This window comes from Thamnophis elegans, chromosome 3 (assembly GCF_009769535.1).
Source record: "Thamnophis elegans isolate rThaEle1 chromosome 3, rThaEle1.pri, whole genome shotgun sequence".
Classification (NCBI taxonomy): Eukaryota; Metazoa; Chordata; class Lepidosauria; order Squamata; family Colubridae; genus Thamnophis; species Thamnophis elegans.
Genome location: NC_045543.1, coordinates 114,968,811 through 114,995,511, shown reverse-complemented (window position 1 = coordinate 114,995,511; position 26,701 = coordinate 114,968,811). Strand labels below are relative to the sequence as shown.

Genomic DNA, 26,701 nt, shown 5'->3' with positions numbered 1-26,701 from the left:
TTTGTCAAAGAATTGTAATAATTACAAAACCATTTTTAAATGCAACATTTTAATCTGAAATTACTCATAGCTGTTTTCCATAGAACAACCTTCGTCAACATGACACCATTCAGATACACTGTGACTAAAATCTGAAATTACAGTCCTAAAATATGGCTCATGCCCCGTTGTCTGGTCCATTTTACAAAGAAGCATGACTTAAATTTTATAACTCCCCTGTAAATTTTAGGCATTGTGATCTATTCTATGTACATCTGCTGTTAGCTGGCCCATATAACTCAATTACTTTCAACATGCTTATTTTATTTTACTGTTTCAAAAATTCACCAGGACCCAACCATATCAACCATATTGCTATTTCTGTTTCATCTGTTTATTTTATTTTATGCTTTTTAAATACTTATTTTGTTTTTCCTGTGACCTTAGTCCACCCGAGCTCCTTACCTGTCTTTTAAGGCTTCCACGCTTCTGCGCACTTGCATGGCATGTACAGCGCCTGCATGACATTCCACGGAGCCGCTGGAGCGTCGCGGAGGCTCGCGCAGGTGCTCAGATGCATGCACACGCCGTACCGGTTGGAACAGGATCCAGAACCCACCACTGTCACCGAGGTTGATGGAAGTTGGAAAATGCTAGACTGTCAATTCTAGCATAGGCATTGGCTTCTTTGCACACCATGTTTAATTGGCTTTTGAATCAACCAAACAAATTAATCCAAACACTTTACATTTATCCTCAGAAAGTATCTTGCTTTGGTGTAAAGAGATCCCTCCCCAGCCCAGTGTTATGCTAATTATTTAAGGGAGCATCATGCATTTTTTCTGTCCATAATTGAGAAAAAGCTGTGGAGTAGCCCCTTGAAAATGCAATATATCCAGCCTTCCAGTTCTGTAGTTTTGATCCTCTACAGAAGTGGTTCCCAACCTTTTCTTTGGCCATGGCCCAACTAAGCATCTCTAAAATCCTGATGCCCCCACACCCCCCGTGACATATAATTCTTACTTTACTGAAAAAGTGAACTCTACTCACGCGGAGGAAGCCTAAAAGGTGATTAACATGGTTTAAACAAGGTTCAAATTGTCCCCATTAAAAATCAAATTGCCCCCCTGTGGGAACCATGTTGGGAACCACTGCTTTAAAGCAATGAGACAGATGGAAATAAAATAGAAGGACTTTGTGGGGAGGGAGTTAACTATTTTCAAACCTGTTTATAATCGTATAATAATTATACAGGTATTCTCATGACAGAAAATAATAAAAAGGTCAGGAATGGGATAGGAGAGAAATTGTAGCTTCTTTTTTAGCAACCAAGCAAGAAAGTGGTTGGTTTCTTGGTATCTTGGACATGGGACAAGTTTTGTCCTGGCTTTTTCTACTCAAAAATTTCAGAGCCAGGCAGGATAGCTTCTTTAGAAAAAATGACTAACATAAAAACATTATCTGTGTTTATACAACACTCTAGTATGTGTATTATGCAAACTCATGGTTAGCCTATGATTCAGTAGCCTACATCAACACAGAACAACTGCATTCATTAATTAAGCCATTATTTAGTTATTCGTTATTATTTAGTTATTCATGGGTTAGAGTGCTGTGCCACATACACAGCCTTGTGGGCCTGTGTGCAGCTTATACTGCTCAGAACCTTGTGGAGCATGAAATTGCTTAGATCCAGTCAACAATCAGAAAACAAAACCTTGTGTGAGCAAAAATAAGATAAGCTTAATATACTCCATAGAAAAATGGCTTGTTGAGAACACAGAAAATAGCATTTTTAACACAAAATATCCAGCCTAGGAGCAAAAGTGTTTGAGATTTTCCAGCAAACTGGGACTCAGTAAATATCAGAGCACAAAGAAGCTTACTTTATTTGAACTACTTTATAATGAAAACAAAATATCAATATCAAATATCAGCATGAGATATTCCATATGCTATCCCAGATTCTCAGAGAAACTAAGATAGCCTTTCTTTTAGCAAAGGCTTCTAAAAAGGAGGGTTTCAAGATGGTAGCCATGGCAGCGTAATCAAAGCTTTGCTCCAGTTTATATTTATAATGTGGGGTTGTGATCATACGGTTGTGGAGCCCATTTTTTTCACCCCTCCCATTGACACTGTCTGTCACTATTTATAAATTGACGCTGCCACTATTTATTCATTTCTTTCTCAGTTCCTATGTGAGAGTTGTGATGCGGAGATTGAGAGTTTTCCTAAACAACAGTTTTCCACTTGCTTTCATGGTCACCTAACCATGCAATAAACAAGATTGAAAACATGTTATTTATAGATATTAAAAAATAGACGTGAAACCGTTCCATTAAATTATTATGGTCTTTCAGTGGTAGGAAGTCTCTTGGAGATAGCTTGGAGAAAAGAGCAATTCCTAATGGAGCTTAAAGTGATCCCAGATGATCCTTGCAGAAGTCTCTCAATATCTTTGAGCACAGATATTCTCAATCGTGTAAGATTGCTCAGTTTTACTTTTACCCTTGAAATGATCTTCTTGTTGATGTTGTTGCATGTTAAAATTGGAAATGCAACCCAAGTAATTCCAGGCTATGCTGAAGTAGAATTTAATAGACATCATCTATTTTACTTTCATACAAACCATGCAGAGGACTGTAGCAGGATTAATTGAAATTCTTATGTAGTTTGTATGTGGTATACGAATTACCAAGAGGTTCAATAACTAACGTGAGATGACAGAGAAAGATTGAGACTGATACAAACAATCCTACATTGCTAAAATGAATATTGCATATGATATTTGCCTGAAAATAAGTATATACGTACAAGGCATTCCAAAGACTGATACAAACAATCCTACATTGCTAAAATGAATATTGCATATGATATTTGCCTGAAAATAAGTATATACGTACAAGGCATTCCAAAGCCCCAATTAAGACTCTGCCAGTTACGGCCTGTTGCAGTGTCATGGCAATAAGCTTTAAAAAGACATTCCCAAAGGAGGCATCTCTCACTATAATATCTCTGATCCACAGGTTGCAACTTGTTGAGTTGTTGGATTGATTCAGTATTAGAAAAATGAGTTTGTATTTTTATTTTTCATGCTTTGGAAAACAGATGCATAATAATATAACTCCATGTGAGACTATTCCCTACAATCATAATAGTAACTGGGTGGGTGGATGGAAGGGTGGATATGGCAATAGAAGGAAAAATGAACTGTTTCTGGTCTGAATATTAGTAGTTATTGAAAAAATATCTATCTAATATATCTTTGATTTAAGCAATATTTTGCTATCAGTATAAATATTCCAAGATGGATAAATCACACATTTCCAAAAACTGTTTGCTAACATCTGGAAAATGGTATTTCACTGTTATCTTTTATTTCAAAACACAAGAAGTAATACAACAGCTAAATTTGCTTAAAAATACAATTATACAGAACAATCCTTTTAAAAATAATGGAAATCAAAGAAGAAAAGGATAAAAGCTCCGAACAGAGAAGAGAGGAAAAAAACCTAAATTATTTATGAAATTTATTAATAGTCCCTGATTTACTAATACTATATAGTACTATGATATTAGTATTATTGTATTATTGTAAAATATCCAAAAGCTCTGGAAAGTAGTACATTGTTTGCTTCATTCTTAAATTAATAGAAAATATTCCAAGATGGATAAATCACACAATTCCAAAAACCATGTGTTAACATCTGGGAAAATATCAAGTTTCTCAATGTAATTAATTTAACCATTCTCCATGCTTGATAGAAATTCTTGATACAAAGCCAGATTTCAAAACTTTGGTGCATAATTCACTATCACATTAACATCTTTAACATTTAAAGATTTCCCCATAAATCTACTTATATGCATGTAGTCCTTACTAACTGCCTTTTTGACTGTTGGAAGTTCTGATGGTACTGAAAAAGTAGGCTTATGACCAGTCCTTGAACTTGCAGCTGTCTCAGGACATCCTTGCAATCACATGATTGTGATTGAGCACTTCCCAGTTGCTGCAATGGTCATAGCATTTTGTAGTCATATGATTGTCATTTGTGACTTTCACAGCTGGCTTTCAACAAGCAAAGTCAATGAGAAGTTGCCAGGAAGTTGCAAATCATTGCATATTTTATCATTCTAGCCTCAAGCTGCAAATAATAAATTTATTTGTTTACTTACTTGTATTTATATTTCATATTCCTAACCTAGGAGGACCTTTGCTCTGCTTTGCACTGTGCACCAATGATGCATTGTGGGGGGGGGCTTTCCCTTCGGTCTCTCATGCCCTGATAATCTCTGTTGAACTATTACAGCACATTCTACTTGGGGCTACCATTAGAAAGTATCTGGAAGCTTTAGCTGGTACAAAATCCAGCTATGCAAGCAATTTTAGACCCCCAAAGAAGGGTGCATGTAACACCTCTGCTGCGCAAATTGCCAGTTTGCTTCCGGATCCAATTCAAGATGTTGGATGTGTCTTATAAAGCTCTATATGGATGGGGCCAGGCTACCTATAGAACCATCTTTGTCCCATTATATCAGCCCATTCCACTTGTTCAGGCAGGGAAGGTATGTTGCAGATGCCATTAGTTAAAGAATTCTGATCGGTGGGATCTAGGAAGAAAGCTTTCTTTGCTGTTGTTCCCATCGTATGGAATATTCTTCCCCTAGAGGTGAGCCAAGCCCCCATTCTCCAAGTTTGAAAAGGAGTTAAGTCATGACTCTATGGCTTTGCATGGGGAGCCCAAGAGAGCACAGAGCCATGGGGCTGGTTAGTCCCCTGAAAGCCTATCCTTTGTTTTTTTTAACTAACTTTAATCTCTTGCCTCCTCTTAATTTTTTTTTAAACTTTTATACATAATGTTTCATATTGCAACATTTTATGGTACACCTCCTAGAATCCATTTTTGAGGGAGATGGCAGTACAGAAGTATGAAAAATAATAAATATAAATAAGACCATCAGTGCCCATGATATGGCAGTCAATTGAAATTGATAATCCTTGAGTTAAAATCACAATTGGGAGCAGAATTTCCAATGCTAAGCAATCTGGTCATTAGACAAAACATCACATGATCACACTGGTAGCATTGTTGTAGTAGTTCTAGTTGAGATCATTAAACCAGGAGAGTAACATGAGTAAATAAGGACCTCATGCTTCTGCTTTGCTGTGCTTGCCTTTGCTTCAACTTCCCCAAGCATCAGGCAAATGGCAGGGAATATCAGAGGTCTGTGGCAGAATGCAGGGCACCCAACATGGCAAGATGGGGAAGATAGATGGGTAGGGGCAATTGAAGTACCCTTGCAGTTGTAAGCAAGGGTAGGCTACCAATAATTTTGATTACCCTGCCCACAGTGACCACAGGACAATGCAACAGGTTTAACTTTGGAGACCAGGTGTAAGCCCATTTTTTTTAGCATTGTTATAACTTCAAACAGTTGCTGAACTGGTAGGGATGGCAGGCTGGCCCAGTCCCTAAACTAGCTAACTGGTTGCCCATGCCTTTGCCTGAATGTTTTTTAGTCATTTTTAAAATGTGCTGCGCATGCGCAGAACAGTTTACAGGTAACTGCGCATGTGCAAGCAACGTGTGCTGGGCGCACGAGTGAAGCGAACCGGCAGTAACGCCACCAGCAACCCATCCCTGCTATGTATATATATTCTTTAAATCTAATTTTGATTCAGCAGACATTATATTTCTACACGGGGTTCTAGCCTGTGTCACCTTGGCTTGTTGCTGCAAAAAGTAATTTAATCACTTTTTAGAGACTAAAGTTTCTTTCAAATAAAGGCTTGACAATAACACTTTTATCAGCTTCAAGAGAAACTATAGGCATCAGTATTCACAGGAAGAGCCATTGTCACTTGGGTATTACAGAATGCTTTTCAATTAAAAAAGCAAACCTCATAAAAGGACTTAGAAATGGGCTTCATTGAAAGAAAACTGAAGGAAGTTGCTTGATATTTGACAACAATAGCTACAGTGATTTGTAATCATGAAGGGCAGAAGATAACATATAATTTGTATTGGTAAAAATAGAGGGATGAGTGGAATTTGTGCAGTCATTCTCCTATCTGCGCAATGTCATTTCTCAAAACCATCCTCACTTTAACAAAGTACAGCCATCTCCAATCTTATAATGTCTTTTTCATTTGCTTCTTTATTTGCTTCTTTCCTGCTGTTTCCTCAGTGAAGAACAAACATTTTTATTTTTGTTTTTAACCAAGAGAGCAAACTACATTTCTGCTTGATTGTTAGCGATGTAGGATTTTAAATTTATTAATAATTACATATTTGCTTAATAATATATTGTTGTGCATTGTTATGCTGCTACAGCTTACAACAAAATTGATTTGTTACATAATGTATTCATTCTTTGAAAAGCATTTTATTCTGGAAAATGTATTTTAAATGGCTTAATAAATAGATGGCATGCTTATTACATACCTTGTATCAGAGTTCTTTTTTTTCTGAAATAAATGCACTGCTAGCCAAAGATGATGCATATACAACTACCGAATAACCATTAAAACAAAAGTATATATTATTCTGTATTGTTAAAATAGGAGAGGGGGAGAGTGAATTTTGTAGAAGATTAAAATCAGTACCATGCCCTTTGTCACATTGTAAATATCAATTTAATTTAAAATAGCAGCAGGTGCTGTTCATTTTGTAGTGACTCACGTGTAAATATTGCATCTGCCTTTATAGGAAATGATGTGCGAACAAAATCTGTAGCTGCTATGATTAGTAGTTGCTGATCTTTAAAGATAAGTAGAGAAGACTAAAAGGAGGAAAATGCGTCACTTTCTGAACAAGAAACTTTCTCCAGATACCAGAAGTAACGAGGCTGTAAATAAAAATGATTGTAATGAATCATTTCTCTGAAGTACAGCACCTTATAAGAAAAAAATATGAAGGACATTAAATATTGTGGTTGAGGTTATCTGGGATACCAAACACAGTGTGGAAAGCATTGGAAAATAAATAAGTTTGTCCTGGGTTGTTTAGATGAACTAACAATTGAACCCAATGTAATTTCTATCAACCCATTCCACAGAATTGTTGGTTATTGTTTTAGACTATTTGTTTAGCATTCCCCATGTTTGTTATTTCTGAGGTACAAGTTCTACTTCCAATAAATGTCTGAGCCCTGAGGTGATTGTCAGGCACTTAGCCTTGGATATCTCCGTAAGCGCCTGAGGGCAGACAAGAAGCAATGGGTGGCAGTTTGCCAGAGGAAGATTCAACTTGGAAATAAGAAGGAATTTCCTAAGTAAGAATGATTAATGTATGGAACAGCTTGCCTCCTGAGGTTGTGGGTACTCCATTGCTGGAGTTTTTCAAGAAAAGATTGGATAAGCATTTGTCCAGACTGGTATAAGGAGTTCTACCTTGGGAAAAGACAAGACCTCCATGATCCCTACTAGCCCTATGATTCCATGGTTCTAGCACGTTGTGTGAAGTTTTTATTCCCCAAATCTGGCTTCCCATCTTTCCAATTATTTCCTGCCATGCAGGGCTCAAAATTAGAAGTCACTAGACAGGGGCTCAGAACATTTCCTCACAGTTTTGAAGTCTTGCACAAGAATTGTTTCATGGGCTTGTCCATCAGCGTCACCAATTAACCATTAGTACAGTGTTTCTCAACCTTGGCAACTTGAAGATGTCTGGACTTCAACTCCCAGAATTCCCCAGCCAGCATTCGCTGCATTAGTAATTGAGGAGGGAAATACTAGCTTTGCTGAGTAGATCCTCACAGGGTTTTCAGAAGTATATTTTAATTATCTTAAAATGTGATTAAAGGGGCTTTATATCAGGAACTGAAAAGGAATATTCAGCCAACCGGGACACTGTAAACTACATGGTACCTGAATTTCATAAGTGGCTAATTCTGAGGATTAATACAACTAGTTGATTTGAATGAGATTTATGATTGGAAGGGGTGATCAAGAGCTTACAGTCAACACACACTTCTTACAGAGTACCGTTGGAAGGCACGTTGGAGATCTTCTAGTCCAACCCTTACTAAAGAGAAAAGCCTATACCATTTCAGACAAATGGCTATCCAATCTCTTCTTAAAAACTTCCAGTGATGGAGCACTCACAACTTCTGGAGGCAAGCCAATTCCCTGATCAATTGCTCTCTCTTTTAGGAAGTTTCTCCTTAATTCTAGGTTGCCTCTCTTCTTGATTAGTTTTCATCCATTGCTTCTTCTTCTGCCCTCAGATGCTTGAAGAATAGATTGACTCCCTCCCCCCTCTTCTTTGTAGCAGCCCCTCAAATATTGGAACACTGCCATCATGTCACCCCTAGCCTTTCTTTTCTCTAAACTAGCCATATCCAATTCCTGCAACTGTTCTTCATATGTTTTAATCTCCAGGCCTTTAAGCTTCATTTGTTCTCTGCACTTTTTCCAAAATCTCATTTTAAGGGCTGATGTGGAGCAAGATATTGAAAAGAATTTACTTTTCATAGCACAGTTCTAGAGTGTTATACTATTTTAGAATCACAGAGTTATTTAGTTCAACTCTCTGCTCAGTTCAGGATTCAGTAGAATTATTGCAGATATTACTCTGCTTACAAATTTCCAAGGTACAAACTTCATTGATATGAACAAACCTGTCCAGAACTTCAGCCTAGAAGATCCTGAAAGTCAGGAGAATGTTAGCTTATAGTGCACCACATGCATACTCTTGGTTGGACCTGTGAACAAAATTGATCGATGAACAGATCTCAGAACATAATCTGTACAGAACTATCTGTATTTGAAAACCTTTAGAGAAGGTGCCAATGTTCCACTGGGTAACAGCTTGTTCTATCAGAAAGTTCCTCCTGAACTTCCTTACTTCCTTGTAGTTTTAACTGATTGGTTGTGATCTTGCTTTCTGGGGTAATAGACAATCAATCTGCCACTTCTTTTGTGTGGCAACCCTACTGATATTTGATGTTGACCCTCTGTCATCTTTTCTATAGGCCAACACACCCAGATCCTTTGGAGTGGTGCAGTGGCCTAGAGGTGGAGCTCTTGCCTCACAATCAGGAGGTTGTAAGTTCAATCCTAGGTAGAGGCAGATATTTCTCTCTCTGGGCACACTGTTATATCTACTGAATAAAACTCCATAGTGGCAACAAGAAGGGAATCCAGTCCAGACTCCACCCCGCAAGGGATTATGGGGTTGTTAAATGAAGATGATGATGATGTTGATGATGATGATGAAAACACCCAGATCCTTTAGCCATTCGTCACAGAATTTGGCTTCCAGAGCCCTCACCGTTTTTGTAGACCTTTACTACAATTTTACAGTGTCCATTTTGAACAGTGGTACCCAGAACAAGAAACACTTTCCAAAAAGGTCTGACCGAAAAGAGTACCATGAAGCGATTGCTTCTTGCCACCTTCTCTTTGAAAATCAATTCTTCTGAAATTTAGTATGCATGTCAGATCTCAGTCCTCTGGATATGATGAATTCAAGGAGAACATGATCATTTCCTCACAAGGTGCTGGTCAACTTCACTCCTTCAGTCAGTTCCTCCCTCTTAGTTAAGATAAATCCCAAGATAACAGACACCCTTGTTCTCTCCTATTTTCTAAGAAATTAAATTGTCACCAAGAGGGGAAAAAAAGGAATGTGTTGGACCTCTTGGCAGAATTAGAAATCCAGGTAATGTTAGGATAATTGACATCCCGCGTTATCACTCTTGCATGTCTTTTTGAAAAATTGGCCATCTGATGCAGAAAAGCCTCATTTGTTTCTTCTGCCTGCCAATGACATCTGACATAAACTTCCACAATCATCCTGCTTTTGTTTCTTCCTGCTGTTAGGCTTACCCAAAGACTTACAACAAGGTTTCCGTGCTTCTCCCTAAATATGTTTGAATATATTTTTTCTTAATATAGTTTGAGTTCTCTATCCTTTCTCTTGGGTCTCCCTTTTGAATAAATGGTAGCCTTTGAGTGCTATGTGCCAATTCTGATACTCATCCCAGTCAGTGATGCCTGTTATATCATATTCATATTCCTGAGTTACCATCCTTAGTTCTCTCTGTTTATTCCCCATATTTTTTAGTGTAAAAATATCTGAAATGTTGAGTACTGCTTACTGATGTCTCTGTGATAATGTCCTGTGAAAATCTGAGTCTCCATCCTTGTCTCTTGCTTCTCCAGTTGTGTCCTGTCTCCCTGGCCTTGGATCTTCACTTTTGCTTTTGCCATCCTTCCGTTTTAGTCTTACATGCCAAACATTTCCTTCCAGATTTTGTAAAATGTTTCTTCTCAGTCTCCATATTTCTACTGCTACTAATACAGTACAACTACTACTTCTACAACTACTCTTCCACTAAACCTTTTCCAGGATGCAATGAAATAAGTAAGGACAGATCTAGTTAGGTCTGAACAGATTGGTTCATAAGAAGCTGTTATAAGTATAGATATACTTGCTAGTCTGTGACCATCATGAAAACTGATTGTCATATTGTATAGATATATTCCAGTGGTTCAGGGGGCATCCACATACAGTATTTTTTTTATTTAGGAGATTTAGGAGTTTGGGGTGAATGCAGCTAATTATTCTGTCAGCACAACATGAAAAACCATGTTATTTGTTTGGTTATGATCATGTAACGTGTGAAGCTGCAATTAAGCAAAATTGGACTGTGGGAGAATTCAGGCAATGCTTTATGAATAGTAGCAGTAGGAATGTTCAATTGGAAAGCATCCCAGATTTCATGATCTATTTCTTGTTAAAGCACCTGAGATAATCATACTGAGAGGCAAGAGTGAAATTCTAAAAGGTCTTCTCCACAGATAGTACCATTCCCCCCACTCAATAAATTTGGGGAGCGCTCATGGGGCAACTTGACACCATCAATATTATAATAAGAACACATTTTCATGTCTCATTCCCCAATTAAGAATGTAGACATGTTTTGAATATTTGCCACATTCTTCTCTTAGCCCCACTGTTTTCCATTCGATTCAACCCCCTTTTCTTAATTCTTGGAAACGTTTGCATTTATATTCCAATCTTTCACTCAACTATCAGGAGTAAAGCTTCAACGTGGATTTCGGGGTGCCTGAACCAAAAATAGACAAGCTTTAGATTTAGGGAAGCTCACATTTTATAAAAGTTTCATAGTCTTGTTATATTAGGTAAGTATATTATTAGGAATCAAATTGTGGAGAATATTAATAATTAAGTCCAATTCTGAAAAGTTATCTTAGTGAAGGAATGCAAAGGAAATGTATTCCAGTCCCTATTCATGGATGTTGGTCCACCAATCTAATTCTACAATTAACAATTGAGATAAAAGTTTATCGTATATAAATTTACTTAACATTCTCATTAGCAATAGCAATATAGCAATAGCAGTAGACTTATATACCGCTTCATAGGCCTTTCAGGCCTCTCTAAGCGGTTTACAGAGAGTCAGCATATTGCCCCCAACAATCTGGGTCCTCATTTTACCCACCTCAGAAGGATGGAAGGCTGAGTCAACCCTGAGCCGGTGAGATTTGAACCGCTGACCTGCTGATCTAGCAGTAGCCTGCAGTGCTGCATTTAACCACTGCGCCACCTTGGCTCTTGTTAGTTAAATGTATAATTGTTTCTAGTACAATGAAAAACAGTTCAACTAAATTTTGTCAATACTATGAATGTATTTATTATGTTTAAACCGATAAAAGCAAAATCTCTTTTCATGCTATAAATTTTTATTAAAAACTGAATATACATTTGTGTAAATAAATTAACTGGCAATTAAATTTATGCACTGTAATATTCTCTTAAAAAATTGAAATGTCATTTCTCTCTACGTTAGCCTTTCTACATTTGATACCTAAAGAGGATAAACAGCAAACTGAATTTAACAATGCTCTAAAATAAGTATGTGTACAATAAATAATTTCAAAAAATTGTGCATGTATTTGAACACTCATGGCCCCTCAAAACAGGCACCCTGATGCAGCAACAACATACCACATTTGGATTCAATGAATGCAAGTATGCCTAAAGACAGCTTTTGGAATCTGTACAGATTTCCGTGTCTTGGATATATTCAATATTCCTAAAGACAGGAAAAAGACAATGTATTGCAAATGCTATGAGTAATACTGTTCTAATCATGTTCATGGAAATAATGATTTCATATGAAAAGATAAGTGCTCAGACAGCAGAAGTGTTTCATCAATTTAGCTGCTCAGAATTAATTCCACGAAGAAGACTTGTCCAATATTTCAAACGCTTGAAAGACAAAATTCGTTGAGGCTGTTGTTTTCCTGTTCATATTGATCCAACTGGTAATATTCAAAGGTTACTTGATTGATATGCTTTCCACTTGAGACTAATCGCAATATGGTGTTGTCACAACCAATCTTCATTTGAGCTAGTCAAAGGGAAATAATTTAGATTTTATTTTAATTGCTTTAAAAAAATCTGTAGTTATTACACAACTTTAATGGATTGCACGTATATGCAGGATTCATCTACAAATTTTCAAAAGGTATGCCATATCATTTCTTTATATCCTACTGCCTCTATACAGAAAAAAATGAGCTGTGTATATAGATAAAAACAACTTTCATCTTCATGCACTATTGTGCATGAAGATTAGATGTGTGTATGCTGCAGCGAATATATGGACATATGATTTCTAATGAGGCATCTTCTTTCCACATTGAAATGTACATTGCTGCAAAGAGGATAGGAAAAACCTTATTAATACACAAAATCACTATCAAAGAATGTCTTCACACTGATTTCATTGATGGCTTCAAAATAAGGTTGAATATTTTTCCTATTCTGAATTCATTGCCTTTATTCTGAAATGGTCTAATCTAATCTCAGTAAGATCAGTGTATGATCAATTTAACTAATATAATATGACAGCAATGTACTGTTCTTTATAATTGAAAAGAATAATTCTTGCGGTACTAATTCTAGAGGCATTTTCCTTATATCACGTATGTTTAATTTGTCTTTATTAACACCCATTAAACCAAATGCACACAATAATATTTAATATTTAAATGCACACAATAATATTTCATCATGTGAGCAAAATTCACTGTAACTACAAAAATCGCAGAAGAAGGCAGAAACAACTGGCAGTGAATGGTACTGAAAAGATGGTGAAGATTTGTATTTGTTTGAAGCAAAATAGTTTACACTCGGCATCATTTACAACTGTCAGATAGAAAAGATTAAGCCTCTCTAAATTGCATAGAAGGGGGAAACATGTTACTGTATGGGTATTTAGCTGAGCTAAGTCTTCCTGTATCTTCATGCTGGATACATTATAATGTGCAATTGGATCTAGATTGAGAAGGAAGACTTTCAGGGCCAAGAGGCCCTAAGTGCCATGATGGGTAGAAGCAATAATAAAAGGAGAATAAGGTTATACAATTTACTTGGGTATGGACATACGCTTTTGTTTTTTCTAGATAGTAGATAGAGTTTTCAGAAGATGTGGGTCTGTGGGTCTTACTTTCTAATAAGCTACAACCTTTTTGCGTTTTCTGACTCAAAAAGGAACCAAATAATATTTGGCAATTGTGATTAGGCAGGAATAGCAAAAGAGATGTTGGGGACTGCATAAAGTCTTTGTACCTTCAAGTTTCCCACTTTGCTCTATGGTATTTATGAGACCATCTTCACATAGCAATGATGACATTAACTGATTGATACCCACTCAGAGCTTGAGTCAACAGTTAAGCAAAACTCTTTCCACAAGATAAGACCTTATTTTTTCCACACACATTGTTATTCTTTTGTATTAATCCCAGTCATGAGAAGTAAATGTCCAAAAAAATATTAATACCATGTCATTCCTTAATACAAAAAAATGCATGCCATTCTGACTGTTGTCTAGATTTGTTGGGAAAAGTTTTTTGGGAGTTGTATTTGCAGTGCGTCTGAAGCCATGAGATTGTTTAAGCAGACCACAATGGCATAAATTAGGATGCAGATAAATATCAGAAAAGCTGTTTCTCTCTGATAGACTTTGCCATGCTTTTTTTTAACCGGAAAGGTGAAAAATCCTAAGCAATCAGTCCATATAATTATCTTTTTTATATCTACAGTGTCTATACTTGGACTCTTCAATATCTAGATGTCTATTAAAAGAAAACAAAATATAGCCTTACTCTTTGCTGCCCTCTAAAGGTTATCTGGCATTTTGCAGATATGGTAGCCCTATAATATCACTTTGAGAAAGTATTTGAACAAGAAGCATTAGCAGAAGAGATTACCAGGGCCACTGAAAGAATGGCAAAGATCAGCCAATGGAAGCATCTTAGAAGGGTCTAACCCATTTCCTCCCAGCAACTCCATAAAGTCTCCGGTGCCCCTGCAACCGGCAGTTGATTTCTGTGCACAAGGAAAAGCAGAAGGATAGGAAACCATGTTAAATGGGTAATTTAAAACGCAGGTTGGTTTTAGCAAATGAGATTTATAAGATCATGCAAAATAATCAAGTGGGTTTTAGTTTTGATTGGTGAAGTTCTCTTTCAATCCTTCTGAAGTAGTTCAAAAGTAGAGTTGTAATCATCTTCACAGCCTCAAAATACTGAGAACTCACAAAGATTGCTATAAGCCAGTGATAGCAAATCTATGCCATGCATGTCGCAAGTGATATGCCATGACATTTTTGGTGACAAACCTAGAGGCACATGGGAATGCATCCTCTGAACCGTATGGAAGTTATATGAGAGGGCCATGCTCTTGAAGGGCTTCTGGACCCTTCAAGAATCGTACAAGTACATTCTCACACAATTTTGGGAGGCTCTCAACTTCCAGAGGGTCTGGAGGCCATGGGAGAGCCGATTACATTTCTCATGCGGCCTCCTCAAACCCGTCCCCCAAATGCAGGAAGTTTTCATATGATTTTCAGAGCTTTCAAAAACCACACAAGAATGTGGTGTGCTGTCACCTGGACTTTGGAAGTCACACAAAACGGCTCTGCTCTGGAGCCTCCCAAAAATAAGCGACAACAAGGTGTGTTTTTCCACCCTTCTGAGATGCTGCAAAGATATGCAAGAGCATTCTCCTTACTTTCCAGACTTTGTATGACCTTGAGCTGCTTCAGATTGCCATTTTTTTTCTGAGAGTCAAATTATTTTAAAGGTATATAGGCATTTATTGTATAGGTGTCTTAAATTGATATGCTGCCCATTTCACTATCCAAAGCAACTCCTTGTTATGAATTGTTTCTCTTTTGTCTGGGATGGGGGTGTCAGGCTAGCAGAATCAAGTTAAGCATTTTCTAAAATTTTTACACACCAAGCCCAAAACATTTCCCATCACTGTTACAAGCAAGAGGATAGTGCAAAGATTCTCATTTGGATTCCCTTCATTCCCAGAGATCCTAAAACAAATCAGCTCACTCTTACACATAAAAGGGAATGAAAGAAACTGCTAGTTTCTATAAAAATCAGACAAATGAGTGTTAAATGAAATATCACATAAGGGCATAAAAATTTAAGGAGCTCTTTAATATTTCCAAATGCAGTATTCCCAAATATAGGAAGCTTTTGGAGCAAGACTGTGGTAAATGATGATTGTCCTTGTCCATTGGCAGATAGACATGGGTTTTTTTAACCTAGCTTGAATAAGTGATGATTATTTAAACATCGTGCTAAGCCAAAAACAAATAATCACTTTATGGGTTTGGGCTATATAGTAGCTAATAACTCTGCTATTTATGTCAAACTAGGAGATCTCCCCATATGCAAGAATATAGTTCAGAAAATGTTTTGTCCTTCTTTATGACCTGTGCTGAACAGGAGGATGGGATTTTCAAAATCCACAAATGTGGCCATAAGGACTAGCAGCAAATTTGCTAAATCGTGTAACCCTGTAGTGTAGTAGATGTATAAGGAAGAAACTAACAACTCACCTTCAAGTGAAAATCTTTCAGATGCCCCAAGCTAAGATCAGATATTTTTATCAATGTTGGGTAGATAATGGAAAAACTGCAATTTCGATGCTGATGAGGAACAATCATCGTAAACCTTCCACTCGGAGTCTGGGAGATGATATTGCAAGCTTTAGTACAGGGGGAAGATACAGAATTACTGAGTTACAATTTGTTCACTTAAGTGGAATGCAGACTGTTTAATCTGAGGCCTTGGCATTGACACAGATAAAATGCTAATCAACTGTACTGAGGTCTTCCAACAGTTTCTCCATTCAAAAATCAGGCATGAGTTTTTCAATTTAAGGTCGCAAATATCACACTGGCAATGACAGAAAATAACCATTGCTTATTGGCCTATTTTACTGAAGTAATATTGAAGATGCTATATAATGTAGTAGGGGAAAAATCCATAGGGGCTTCCAGTGTGCATACTTAAAAGTTCTCAGCACCAAAGCGTCTAACCTCAGTTGTTCCTACATTGGCAGGATAGGAAAAAGGATGTTTTTTAAAAAGTGAATTTGCCTACACTTTTTTGTCATGTAAGTTCATCTTATAAAGGCACACTCAACCCCACAAGAAAGACCAGACCTCAAAATCCACTCCAAGTAAAGGCTAAAGCTAATTTTATTGAAAGTGGCTCTAGTAACAGAATCTTGAAAGTGTTCTTGCTTTAAGCTTTCCTCATTTTAGCAGTCTAATTTTAGGAAAGACAGAGAGTAATCATTTTGTTTCTGGTTTTGTTGAAACATTTGTGGGCATAAATATTTATTTATTTATTCAATTTCTATAGCTGCCCAACTCAACCAAATTCTCTTTGGTTTCTCTTTGCAAGCTCTTATTTTACCTTCAGGGAAGAGTTCTATGTTTTAATGACTTTAACGATTTCTAAATGCCTGTGCCAAATCATGCCTAAAGAGCCAGAGTAAAGACCCTCCATTATCTTTGATCATGGCCCAGTTAAGTTGCAGCACCTAGCCCAGTGGTTCCCTTTTCTTCACCGTGGACCTCCTTTAAATATATTTTGTGTCCATTGAGCCACAAGACTTAACTCAATATTTGAATCATAACATTTCTTCAAATCTTCGTAGACCCCTTATGATGACATCACAGTCGTCGTCCCCCAGACCAGAAGTCGAGAATCACTGACTTAGCCAATCATGAGTGTTCTTAAAAATGAGAACAAAAAAACCAGAGGGGTGAACTTGGATAGAGTTTGAATGGAAGGCTGCCAGTCTAGAGTAGACTGGGAAGTCAGAAAAATTCTAGAGAAGGCAACAGCCTGCCTCCATTGTGGATAAAAAAACATAGTCAAGCTGATTGAGCTGTCAGGGTTCCAAATAGCATCCAAAATTAAATCAGAATCCATGGCAAAGTATTGCTCAAAGTTCCAATTAATTAAGAAAGCCATGTTGGCACATCTGGGAAAACCCACATCTGAAAGCTTCCTGGTTTTCCGCACCCAGTTGAAAGTTCAAGATCTTGCCCCCACACCCACAAGTCCATCACATGGTCCAATCTTTCACTGCCATGCTGGCAGTTCCACCCATCCAGTTCCGGTCAGGTGCAGAGGTGTAGAAACAAAGGATGACCTTGGATTCTAGAAAGGAATTTTATTTTGGCTACATAGTATCTAACTCCATTTAGGTTTAGGTTTAGGTTTCATTTTATTTATATGCCGCCCTATTCCCAGCAGGACTCAGGACGGCACACAAACCAAGGGGAAAAGGGAAACACAACAAAACGACAAATACAGGCATTTAAAAAACGACCAACAGCCACACAGATCGAGAGGGGAAGGGAACTCATCAACCCCAGGCCTGCCAACACAGCCAGGTTTTAACGGCTTTTCGGAAGGCCTGGAGAGAGATGAGGGTCTGAATCTCTGTGGGGAGTTCATTCAAACCCGTACCATCCCCCCTCCCAATTTCCCACAATAGAAGCGGCATAGCGGAATAATAGAAAGTGTGGTAGGCCAATGATCCAAAAGGGAATATGGCTGCAGGCCTGACATGAGCCTTTGTTCAATATCAGTATCAGTACCTGTACTATTCCTATTTATTTGATCACAACTTGGCTAAATTGTTCCTCTTCTCAGAAACCACAGCCATTTCAGAAGATAAAATGAAAACAAGCTTACGGAAAAGATTAGGCTGCTTCTTTATTGTTAAGGTGAATCCATTCCCTACATCCTGAATCCTGAAGAAGATCATGGCAACATTCTGAGATGACGTGATGGTGGTCGGGCTAGCTCCAGCTTCACATAAATCTCTATACCTTTCAGAAGTGGGGAGAGGGTGATCCGAAGAGCTAGGAAACTTCTCACCCTTCAGTATCCAGCCATCAAAAACCTAAAGGGATGCAGGAGTATAGAAGAGAATTCAGATTTATATCAGATTTTCTCATCTTAATGCCTTCCATATTTACTGAGACTGCAATTCCCGAAAGGAGACAAATCACAATTTATCCATTAAAGTAAATTCTTTGTTCTTTATGTTTCATATTAAATTTTAAATACAAACACATTATTCATGATTTGACTGATTGTTATTGTTCATACTGGTATTATTGGCAGCACAACATTGGCATAAATATGGATAAGAACATGCATGTTCTCATTTTCAGATTATTCCTTTCAGTGACTATAATACTAGTTAATGAAGTAAAAAGAGACTGACTCTTTTCATTATAGAAAGAATGTCTTGTAGGCTTTGGAACTCTCTTATATCTCATGCCAATCCAGGAATCTGCTGCGCACATGACTTGGCATTAACATCTATTATAAGTCATCACTTCATACACCAATAATAATTGCTTTGACATTCTCTGTAGTTTCTACTTCAAATGTTTTAATAATTGGGCTTAATTATGAAAGATGTGTTGCTAAATATGACATTTAAACTTGAAGCAGAGTGATCAATACTCAGTGCCACACAGATACTGGTTCCCTTCACTCCAGCTCTAGAGACCATGCATTCTCCTCAGGGGTCCTGATCCAAGCATTATTGAGCTGAGCAGCCAACTATGCATATACTCCAGTAGAGGTGCTTAAACCTTGGGAGCTAGAATATACTTTTGGAAGGTTGAAGCCATGTTTTAAGAACACTAACAAAATGACCACCAACAAGGAATGTGGTGAAAATGCCTGCTATCACCTCTACCATCTTCCAGAAAAACTTTCACCGACAAATTTAATTTGGATTTCTGGCACCCAGGCAAAGAAGCAAGTTCTCTGGGCTATGGCTATCTTTCATGTTTTCTTTGGATTCTCCCAGGACCCATATGAAATCTAGGGATATTCTTTGAGATAAAAATGGTGCAACTGCCACTCGGCTTTGTAGAATGGCAATTTAACACTTAAATGTTTCTAAAAGTGAATAAAAATGATTGCTTTTTGTTCTAATCATCCTTTTGTTCTTCAAACAAATGTGTGAGACAGAGGTAGGGTTGCCAATTTTTTTACTACTGCTTTGGGTGTGCTCCCATGCGTGCTTGCGCAATGCTTCTGCGCATGCGCAGAAGCATCCGGGCGCGTGGGCAGAGCCTCCTGCTACCGCTACTACCGGTTTGGCCAATCCGGGTGAAACTAGCAGCAATTGGAACATGAAGGTGTGAGATCCTTCATGTTCCAGAGCCAAGGAAATTAAAATGTTCATATTACATGAACTTAAAGAAACAAACGTTTTGCCCTGACTATTAATTATATTTTTTAAGGAATTACTAATAAATTTCATTTAAAGATAAGGCAGACAATTGATTTTCAAGCAACAAATGCATGGTGTATAGTGGTTATCTGTGATGGAATGTAGTAGAATGGATTCCCAGGAGGGAGGGGATGCATTACAAAGGAAAAAGAGACAACCCAATGCAGATATTTTGTTTGAAAGAAAGAGGGTAAAGTATATGGTAAATGCAGATAGCAGAAAGCTTCCGTTTGGCAAGAGTCTGTCTATACATATGGAAACAATAAAGAACTCAGCTTCAAAGACAGGTATCATTCTTGGGGGTTTGGGGCCTGTAGATATGATCTACAGATTGGACTTCACTTCAGGGTTACGTTTTGGGCAAAGTGGCAATGTGCTGCAGTTTATCCTAGAAAATGCAATGATTTCTCCAGATAATATATTAATGTAACAACAGCCAAAGGGCAGCAAGTTTTTTCCACCTATTGTATTGACAGAACAAAGTTTCTTGCAATATTTTAAACTCTGGCAAATAAAGTATTATGATAAATTTATGGTATCTTTCCCATAACCATATCTTCTGTAGGCTGTCAGCTCCCTTCTTTATTTCTACGTTTATTGCCTGCAGAAGTTCTAACAATGTTTTGATTCTACCTACTTAAATACTTAATTTCATTATTGACATAATATATTCCCCATTGAATCTCAAACTCATGAAAGGCATTGTGGTACAATGGTTGAAGGTTAGGCTACAGTTGATGAGTTTACATTTCTACCCAGCCACAACTGCTAGTCCACCCAACAGGCTTGATGTTAAAAGAGAATGAAAAAAGGGAAAACTGTGGGTATCCTTGAAAACAAGATGTAAGTGGAATGAATAAACAAAAATAAAATTCATGGTACTAAGTAGCAAGGTTATCCGAAGCAGACTGAGGGATTTTGGATCCAAAGCCAACCTCATTCTACTACTCATCATGTTTGGAAACCTCCAGAACGACATATGAATTGTTACCTTCTATTTTGATTTTGTGACTTTACCAGTGCCAAATATATCCTGTTTTTTTTTAATAAAAGAAAAGTTAATTTATGGGTGTGCATTCCCTCACCCCTGCGTGATATAGAAACTTTCAGTCTGCGGACAACCTTATACCTTCAAGAAATCTCCAGCTTGACAGTCAATGTTGACAAAGTCAAAATCTATACTGATGAACTCCTCTGGTTCTCCTATGAAGAATGTTGCACAATGCATCTTGGGTTGGTCTGCAGTGAAGGTGAACTGGCCTTCTATACTTAGCATGTCAAGACATCCTGCAGACAAGAATAGAAGCAAGTCAATTCCTTTTTCTTAGGGGAGGAATCTCTTTTCACATGTCAGATTCAAGGGCAGGAAATATTGAAGAGAGAAGCTATGTGCATGCAAAATGAAAGACAATTATCTGTTTGACATTATTGAAAGACTCCCAGCTTTTAATAACCTTAAAAACAATACATCTTCCAAAATCGCACAATATAAAAATGAATAACACAATCATTTTAGGCTCATTTTATAAAGGAGAAGCCAGCCGTTAAATAATTCCTAGGTCAAGGCACTTTTACATGTTTTTACTAAAAACAAGATAAATGTAACTCACAAATGTGCTGATTATATGCGAATGTCCCTTTTTGATAAAGGCCATCGTTCTCAGTATGCTGTTTAATTTTTTAAGAAGATTCTACATTCAATCCCTGGCAGATAGAGGTATAGAAGACTCCAGAAAGAAATCTTGGAAAGTTACATCCAGACTCTCTAATCAGTTTAAATAGCTCCCAAACTGCTTAATTATATTCCCAAATTGGTGAGACAAATTTCTGCCATTTGGACACAATAAACATACAAAACTGTATTGTAAGCCTTAAAAGAAGCAATCCCCTAATCTAGAATCAAATGGAAAATATGTGCAGGACCATATTATTCTCCCAATCACCACCTTTGCAAATTTCAACCCCCTACCTTCACCTCAGTCATTAGGACTCCAGACTCAAACATTTTCGTTTCCCTACGCCACCTTCTTAGTTTTTACTGTCATTTTTCAATCTCATTGGACAAAATCCTTCCCTTTCCTCCTTCTCCATATGGGTTTGAAAGTTCATGGGAAGAGAGTCAGGCGGGGGCACATTAATCTGTATTTTGTGCCCATTATCAGGAAACAAAAGTCTAAGCTCCTTTTATGCTTTTATTACGATTAATTAAAATGACATAAAAGAATGTGCAAAAGCTTTTGGGTTTTTCTTACATTGAGCCTGATGCTTCCAAAAAGCAGGAGAGAAAAGCAAGAAAATCCAAATTCTACAGCTCTGAGCTCAAATACTCAGACACTTAAGATGGCAATTGGGGACTAAAGGTGGTTATTACCAAAAGGTGCAACTGATGTCAGCTTTTGATTATCATTCAAGAACAAAGTGATTCTTCCCAATTCTGGAAACACAAATCCCCAAGCTCAAAGGCTTATTATGTCTCAGAAGAGAATGGGGGGTGTTCTGACCTAGGCTTCCCAAGAGCATGAAGCAAATGTCCCGACAAAAATGCCTTTTATTAATTTACTGTGAATTCTTCTCATTCACATCCAGCAAAGTCTTTCAATGGAGGATTTACAGTCACAGACCTTATCTGGCTTGGAGAGCTGGCAGGCCGATATTTGCAAAACTGGGCAAGGAGTCTTGGAGGGTCATGAACCAATTAAGTGAACTAATTATCTCCTGCAAACTCCACTCCCTTTTCGCTCCTCTTTTATTTCCTCTGGGAGGGCCATTCATTGTCCACTTGTGGCTTTATTCCCAAGTCGACCCCTATTCTTTAGCTGTTCCCTTCATCTGGCAACTCTGTGCATACGCACACTGGGAACAGGCTGCAGCTGTTCATCTGCCTCACTGATGTCTGACTCTGAAAGCAGCTGATAACTGGCATATGGCTCTGGCCCCCTCTCTGCCTCTGACACAGAGTCCTCATCAGAGCCTTCCCCAGACTCCAGGACTGGCCTATGTTCCTCCCAAACCTCCTTACTGTCCGAATCTGCTGCCAGCTCTGCTGGCTGCTGGCAGGTCACAACAGGGGGAAGAAAAACCTTGAATTTACATCCTGGAAATGACTGACTGGTTGAATGATTATATGCCATCAAGTCTGGATCTTCCAACTCCCTTATATGTGATTTCTTCTCAAAAGGACATACAATTATAAATGTATCCGCACAATGTGCAAACTGGCATAGCATTTATATATCATTTTTGAGAGTGCTTTATTGACTATTCTGGATAGGTTTTCCAAAAATAATTCTACAAATGTATAAATGGAGAACGCCAGCCAGAAAATCATAGCTTAGAGCCAAATGAGATTTGAACTGTGTTCTTCATGAAAGAAACAAGAGTAAGTTTCTTTTCCTTGCATTCTCATTCTAGCTTTTATTACAATAAAAAATAATATGGAAAGTAGAAGTCATAAACCCACTTCTGAGCTGAACTACTTCCCATCCATCCTTGTAGCATCCAAGTGAGGAGGAGGATGAAAGCAGACTTGCACTGCAAAGGCCATCCTTTTTTGTACGTACATTATTATATCACATTCACACACTAATGGGATGGAGCTTGCAAGACTGCTGATATCAGAAATGTGTAAGAAAAGCTCTTGCCAATAATGCTGCCAATGCTCTCTCCACTGTGCTGATTCATTTCCTACTTCCTTTACCTTTATTTCAAATCACTGCAAGTACCTCACATCCAGCCGGAATAATTGGATTTTCCAACCCAGGACAGGATAGGCAAAAGGTGGGGGAAAAAACATTACTTTGACATGAAGTAGAGAAGATGACTTAAGCTTATCTCACTTGTGGGCTGGGAATGGGATGAAGGCGACACGGTGGGAACACATCAGAATATAGAAATTGCTCAGGCGTTTTTTGTGCATGGAAGGTGACAGAAGATAAAGTCCCGAAGTAGGTAATATTACAGTCATGCAACAACAAGCAAGCTGTATACTTTCTTTCTTTCCCTTTTCCAGAAGATTTTAAAGTCTGCACTCATGAAAAACAGACACGGGAAAAGTACCATGTCTCAGCGATAACTGTGTATTCATTCATTATGGTAAGTCATGGTTTGTTTATTCATAACTGCTACACTCCACAATTAGCTGCGTTTAGGCAATGTGCTGAGCCATAAAATGTGATATACAAACTACAATGGCATATTCATGTCATAAACCAAGCCAAAACCACACAAATTACATTGTGATTTAGTACTATGTGTAAATGTTAAATGTATTAGTGTCTCTGTTTAATTCTTGAGATGCTAGTTAAAAGGATGAAATAGAGGTAAAGAAACAGAGGGAATGTAAACAGAGAGAGACTTTGGAAAACTAACTTACATACCCATGAGTTATATTTGCCTACATGGCATAATGGCAATAGCACTTAGACTTATATACTGCTTCACAGTGTTTTACAGCCCTCTTTAAGCAGTTTACAGAGCCAGCCTATTGCACCTAACAACCTGGGTCCTCCTTTTACCGACCTTGGAAGGATGGAAGGCTGAGTCAACCTTGAACTGGTCAGAATCGAACTGCCACAATCGGCAGTCAGGAGAAGTAGCCTGCAGTACTGCATTCTAACCCCTTTGCCACCACAGCTCTTAGAATTAATTTTGATAGCTGGTGAAGCTTTTAACTGCATTTCTGCAATCTTTTTCTCTTGCAACTCATCTTATACTGAATCCCGTGTTTTCTATATTTTTCCCCTTATGCCAACTGCTTGCCTTGTTATTGCACTGCTAAACAAAGATATTGGGCTAGGAATGGAAACAGCCTTCATGCTTCGTTGCCATTTCATACTTGGCATAGGAACACGGAGACCCTCTCAGGTCCTTGCCACAATCCTCCCTGAAAAGCATGGCTTCTGGCATCCTTCCCTATCGTAGAGCCTTGCAGTTGAGTGGTGCAGACATTTGGGTGGGGGGGACTGAAATCCCATATCTACAGAGGGCATCTGGGGAAAGATGGCTTGGAATTTTGCTCCCAGGAAGAAACCTCTCATTCTTAATTTGAACATGGGGTCAGGGGCAAGCTTTGGAATCTGTCCCAGTGTACAGGTTCAGCATTGGCAAGTGTTTAGTCATGAGGAAGGAGACCACGCATAAAAACATGTGTAAAGGTATCTCCTCTCAACTTCAAAGTACCAACTGATTTCTCCTAGGAAGCTGGAACCATTCCCAGCCCACCAGTGAGACAACCTAAAGTTATGCAGGACCATTCTTTCCCTTCCCTCGGGCACTCAGTACAGCATTGCTACCACTATCCATATCCCACCCACAACTTTTTCTCCTATTATATCTCTTCTTCTACTGCACCTTCCTCCACTTGTGGAAACCCCACTGAAAAGAAAACATCATAATCTCATTTTCTCTTGCCTAGCTTCAGTTGTTATCAATGTTCTCCAGGTGCAACTGGTGGCCCCAGATTGTCCAAAAGACAATCAGATTGGAGAAGGCTGGACTATTCCCTGGGTCACAAGCAGCTTCACCTTCAGCTTATCCAAGAAGCTTTAGAAGCTTCTTGGATGAGAAGAAAACGTCTTTAAAGAAAAATCAGAAAGTCCAGTTGCCTCTTGAAAAAACACCTTTGGGACATTATTTTAAGCAATATTCATGATACCCCACAAAAAGGAAGTTCTGATCCCCTTTTCTAGGCGACGTTGGCAACAGAAACACAGTACAGGAGGTGGAATGCCACAGAAGGCGAAGCATTGGTTGCTCTCAGAAAGTTTTCCGCTCCAGCCGTTCATTCTGGAAAACCACTCTTACCAAAAACTGGCTTATGAGAAAGGGCGCTGGGACGATGTCTCCTCGTTTCTCACTTACGAGAAGCCGTCCCTGAACTAAGTTTCACTGCACCCAGTAACCTCTGAGGCAACACACCGGCTCCCGCATCCATTCTAGGGCTGGGATGGAGGTCACTTGGATTCACGTCTAACCCTTTTAAGTCTCGGCGTATACAGATCGGTAGCAGCAGCGCCTCCTGACCCACAGCTTCCCCGGCAGCGAGAGAATTACAGTTCCCATCACCACCCCTGGAACATCTGCCGGGGTCGCCATCCCGACCGGCTTCTTCCCTTCCACCTCTACTACGCGAACCCCTCTCCTCCTTTCCCGCAGCTCCGGCTGGCTACTAAACGCAACTCTTCCCCGCTCCCTTCCCGTCCGCCCGAGCTGGCCCGCAACTTCGCCTCCGGAAGAAACTCACGCAGCTCCCGACGGTAGATCTGCTCGCCGGAGAGTTGTCTTTTCAGCGCCTGGTTGAACAGCAGGACCGGCCCGTCCGCGAAGGCTTCCTGCCGCCCCTGGAGACACAAAAAGACAGAAGAGCTGCGAAGGGGCCGCAGAAGGGGCCGCACAAGGCTGTTGGCGTAACGGGGAGGGTATAGAGGCTCTGCTGCTCGAGCAGGGGGTTGGACTAGAAGACCTCCAAGGTCCCTTTCAACTCTATTCTGATTCAAAGATGGGCAAAGGGGAGCACGCGAGTACAGGGGCCACCTCGGCGTGGAAGGGGTCCCGGCGGAGAACGGGGCGTGGGGAGAGGGGCAGCGGGACGCCCGCTCTTCGCTCACCTCCAAGAACCTGCTCTCCCCTCCGAGGGCGACCCAGAAGATCAGGGCGAGCTGGCAGCGCCGGAATCCGACAGCCATGTCCTTTGCGCCGCGGCGTGCGGTGACAGGTAGCAAGGCGGCGGGAGCTGTGCCTTCTCTGGGGCTTCCTCCTCGCCGACTTTCCCGGACGGGTCCCTTTTATAGAGCTTTGGCAGAGGGGAGGCAGCGGGTCCCCTGACTGATAGGGTAACCCATGGTTACTGGATCTCTGCCAGGGGAGGCGAGGAGTGCGCAGTGATGACGGGGGCCCCCCAAATCCGCAGCTGCGCTCGTGCCCCGCTCTTCCCGCGGTCCGCTCAAGGCTCACATCCCATCCCCCGCCACCGCCTCCCACCCCCTCGAAAGCGAAGTCCCCTGCCTCTTTTGCGATTCGCACCGCTTGGAAGAGAGACCCCACCCCTCACTTCCGGCAACCGAGGGCTAATTGTAACGTCGTGCCTTTCTTTTTCGAGGGTAGAGGGA

General features: G+C 39.3%; 1 protein-coding gene across 1 annotated transcript; it reads right to left on the bottom strand.

The window, feature by feature from the left end:
- Window positions 1–12,214: 12,214 nt before the first annotated feature.
- Window positions 12,215–26,278, bottom strand: CRHBP (corticotropin releasing hormone binding protein). The gene is made up of 7 exons (XM_032214762.1): window positions 26,201–26,278; window positions 25,837–25,933; window positions 20,725–20,882; window positions 18,032–18,242; window positions 15,874–16,022; window positions 14,228–14,345; window positions 12,215–12,363 (listed from the first exon to the last, which is right to left on the bottom strand). The coding sequence occupies exons 1-7, from the start codon at window positions 26,276–26,278 to the stop codon at window positions 12,215–12,217; spliced, it is 960 nt and encodes a 319-aa protein (XP_032070653.1).
- Between the last annotated feature and the right edge of the window lie 423 nt (window positions 26,279–26,701).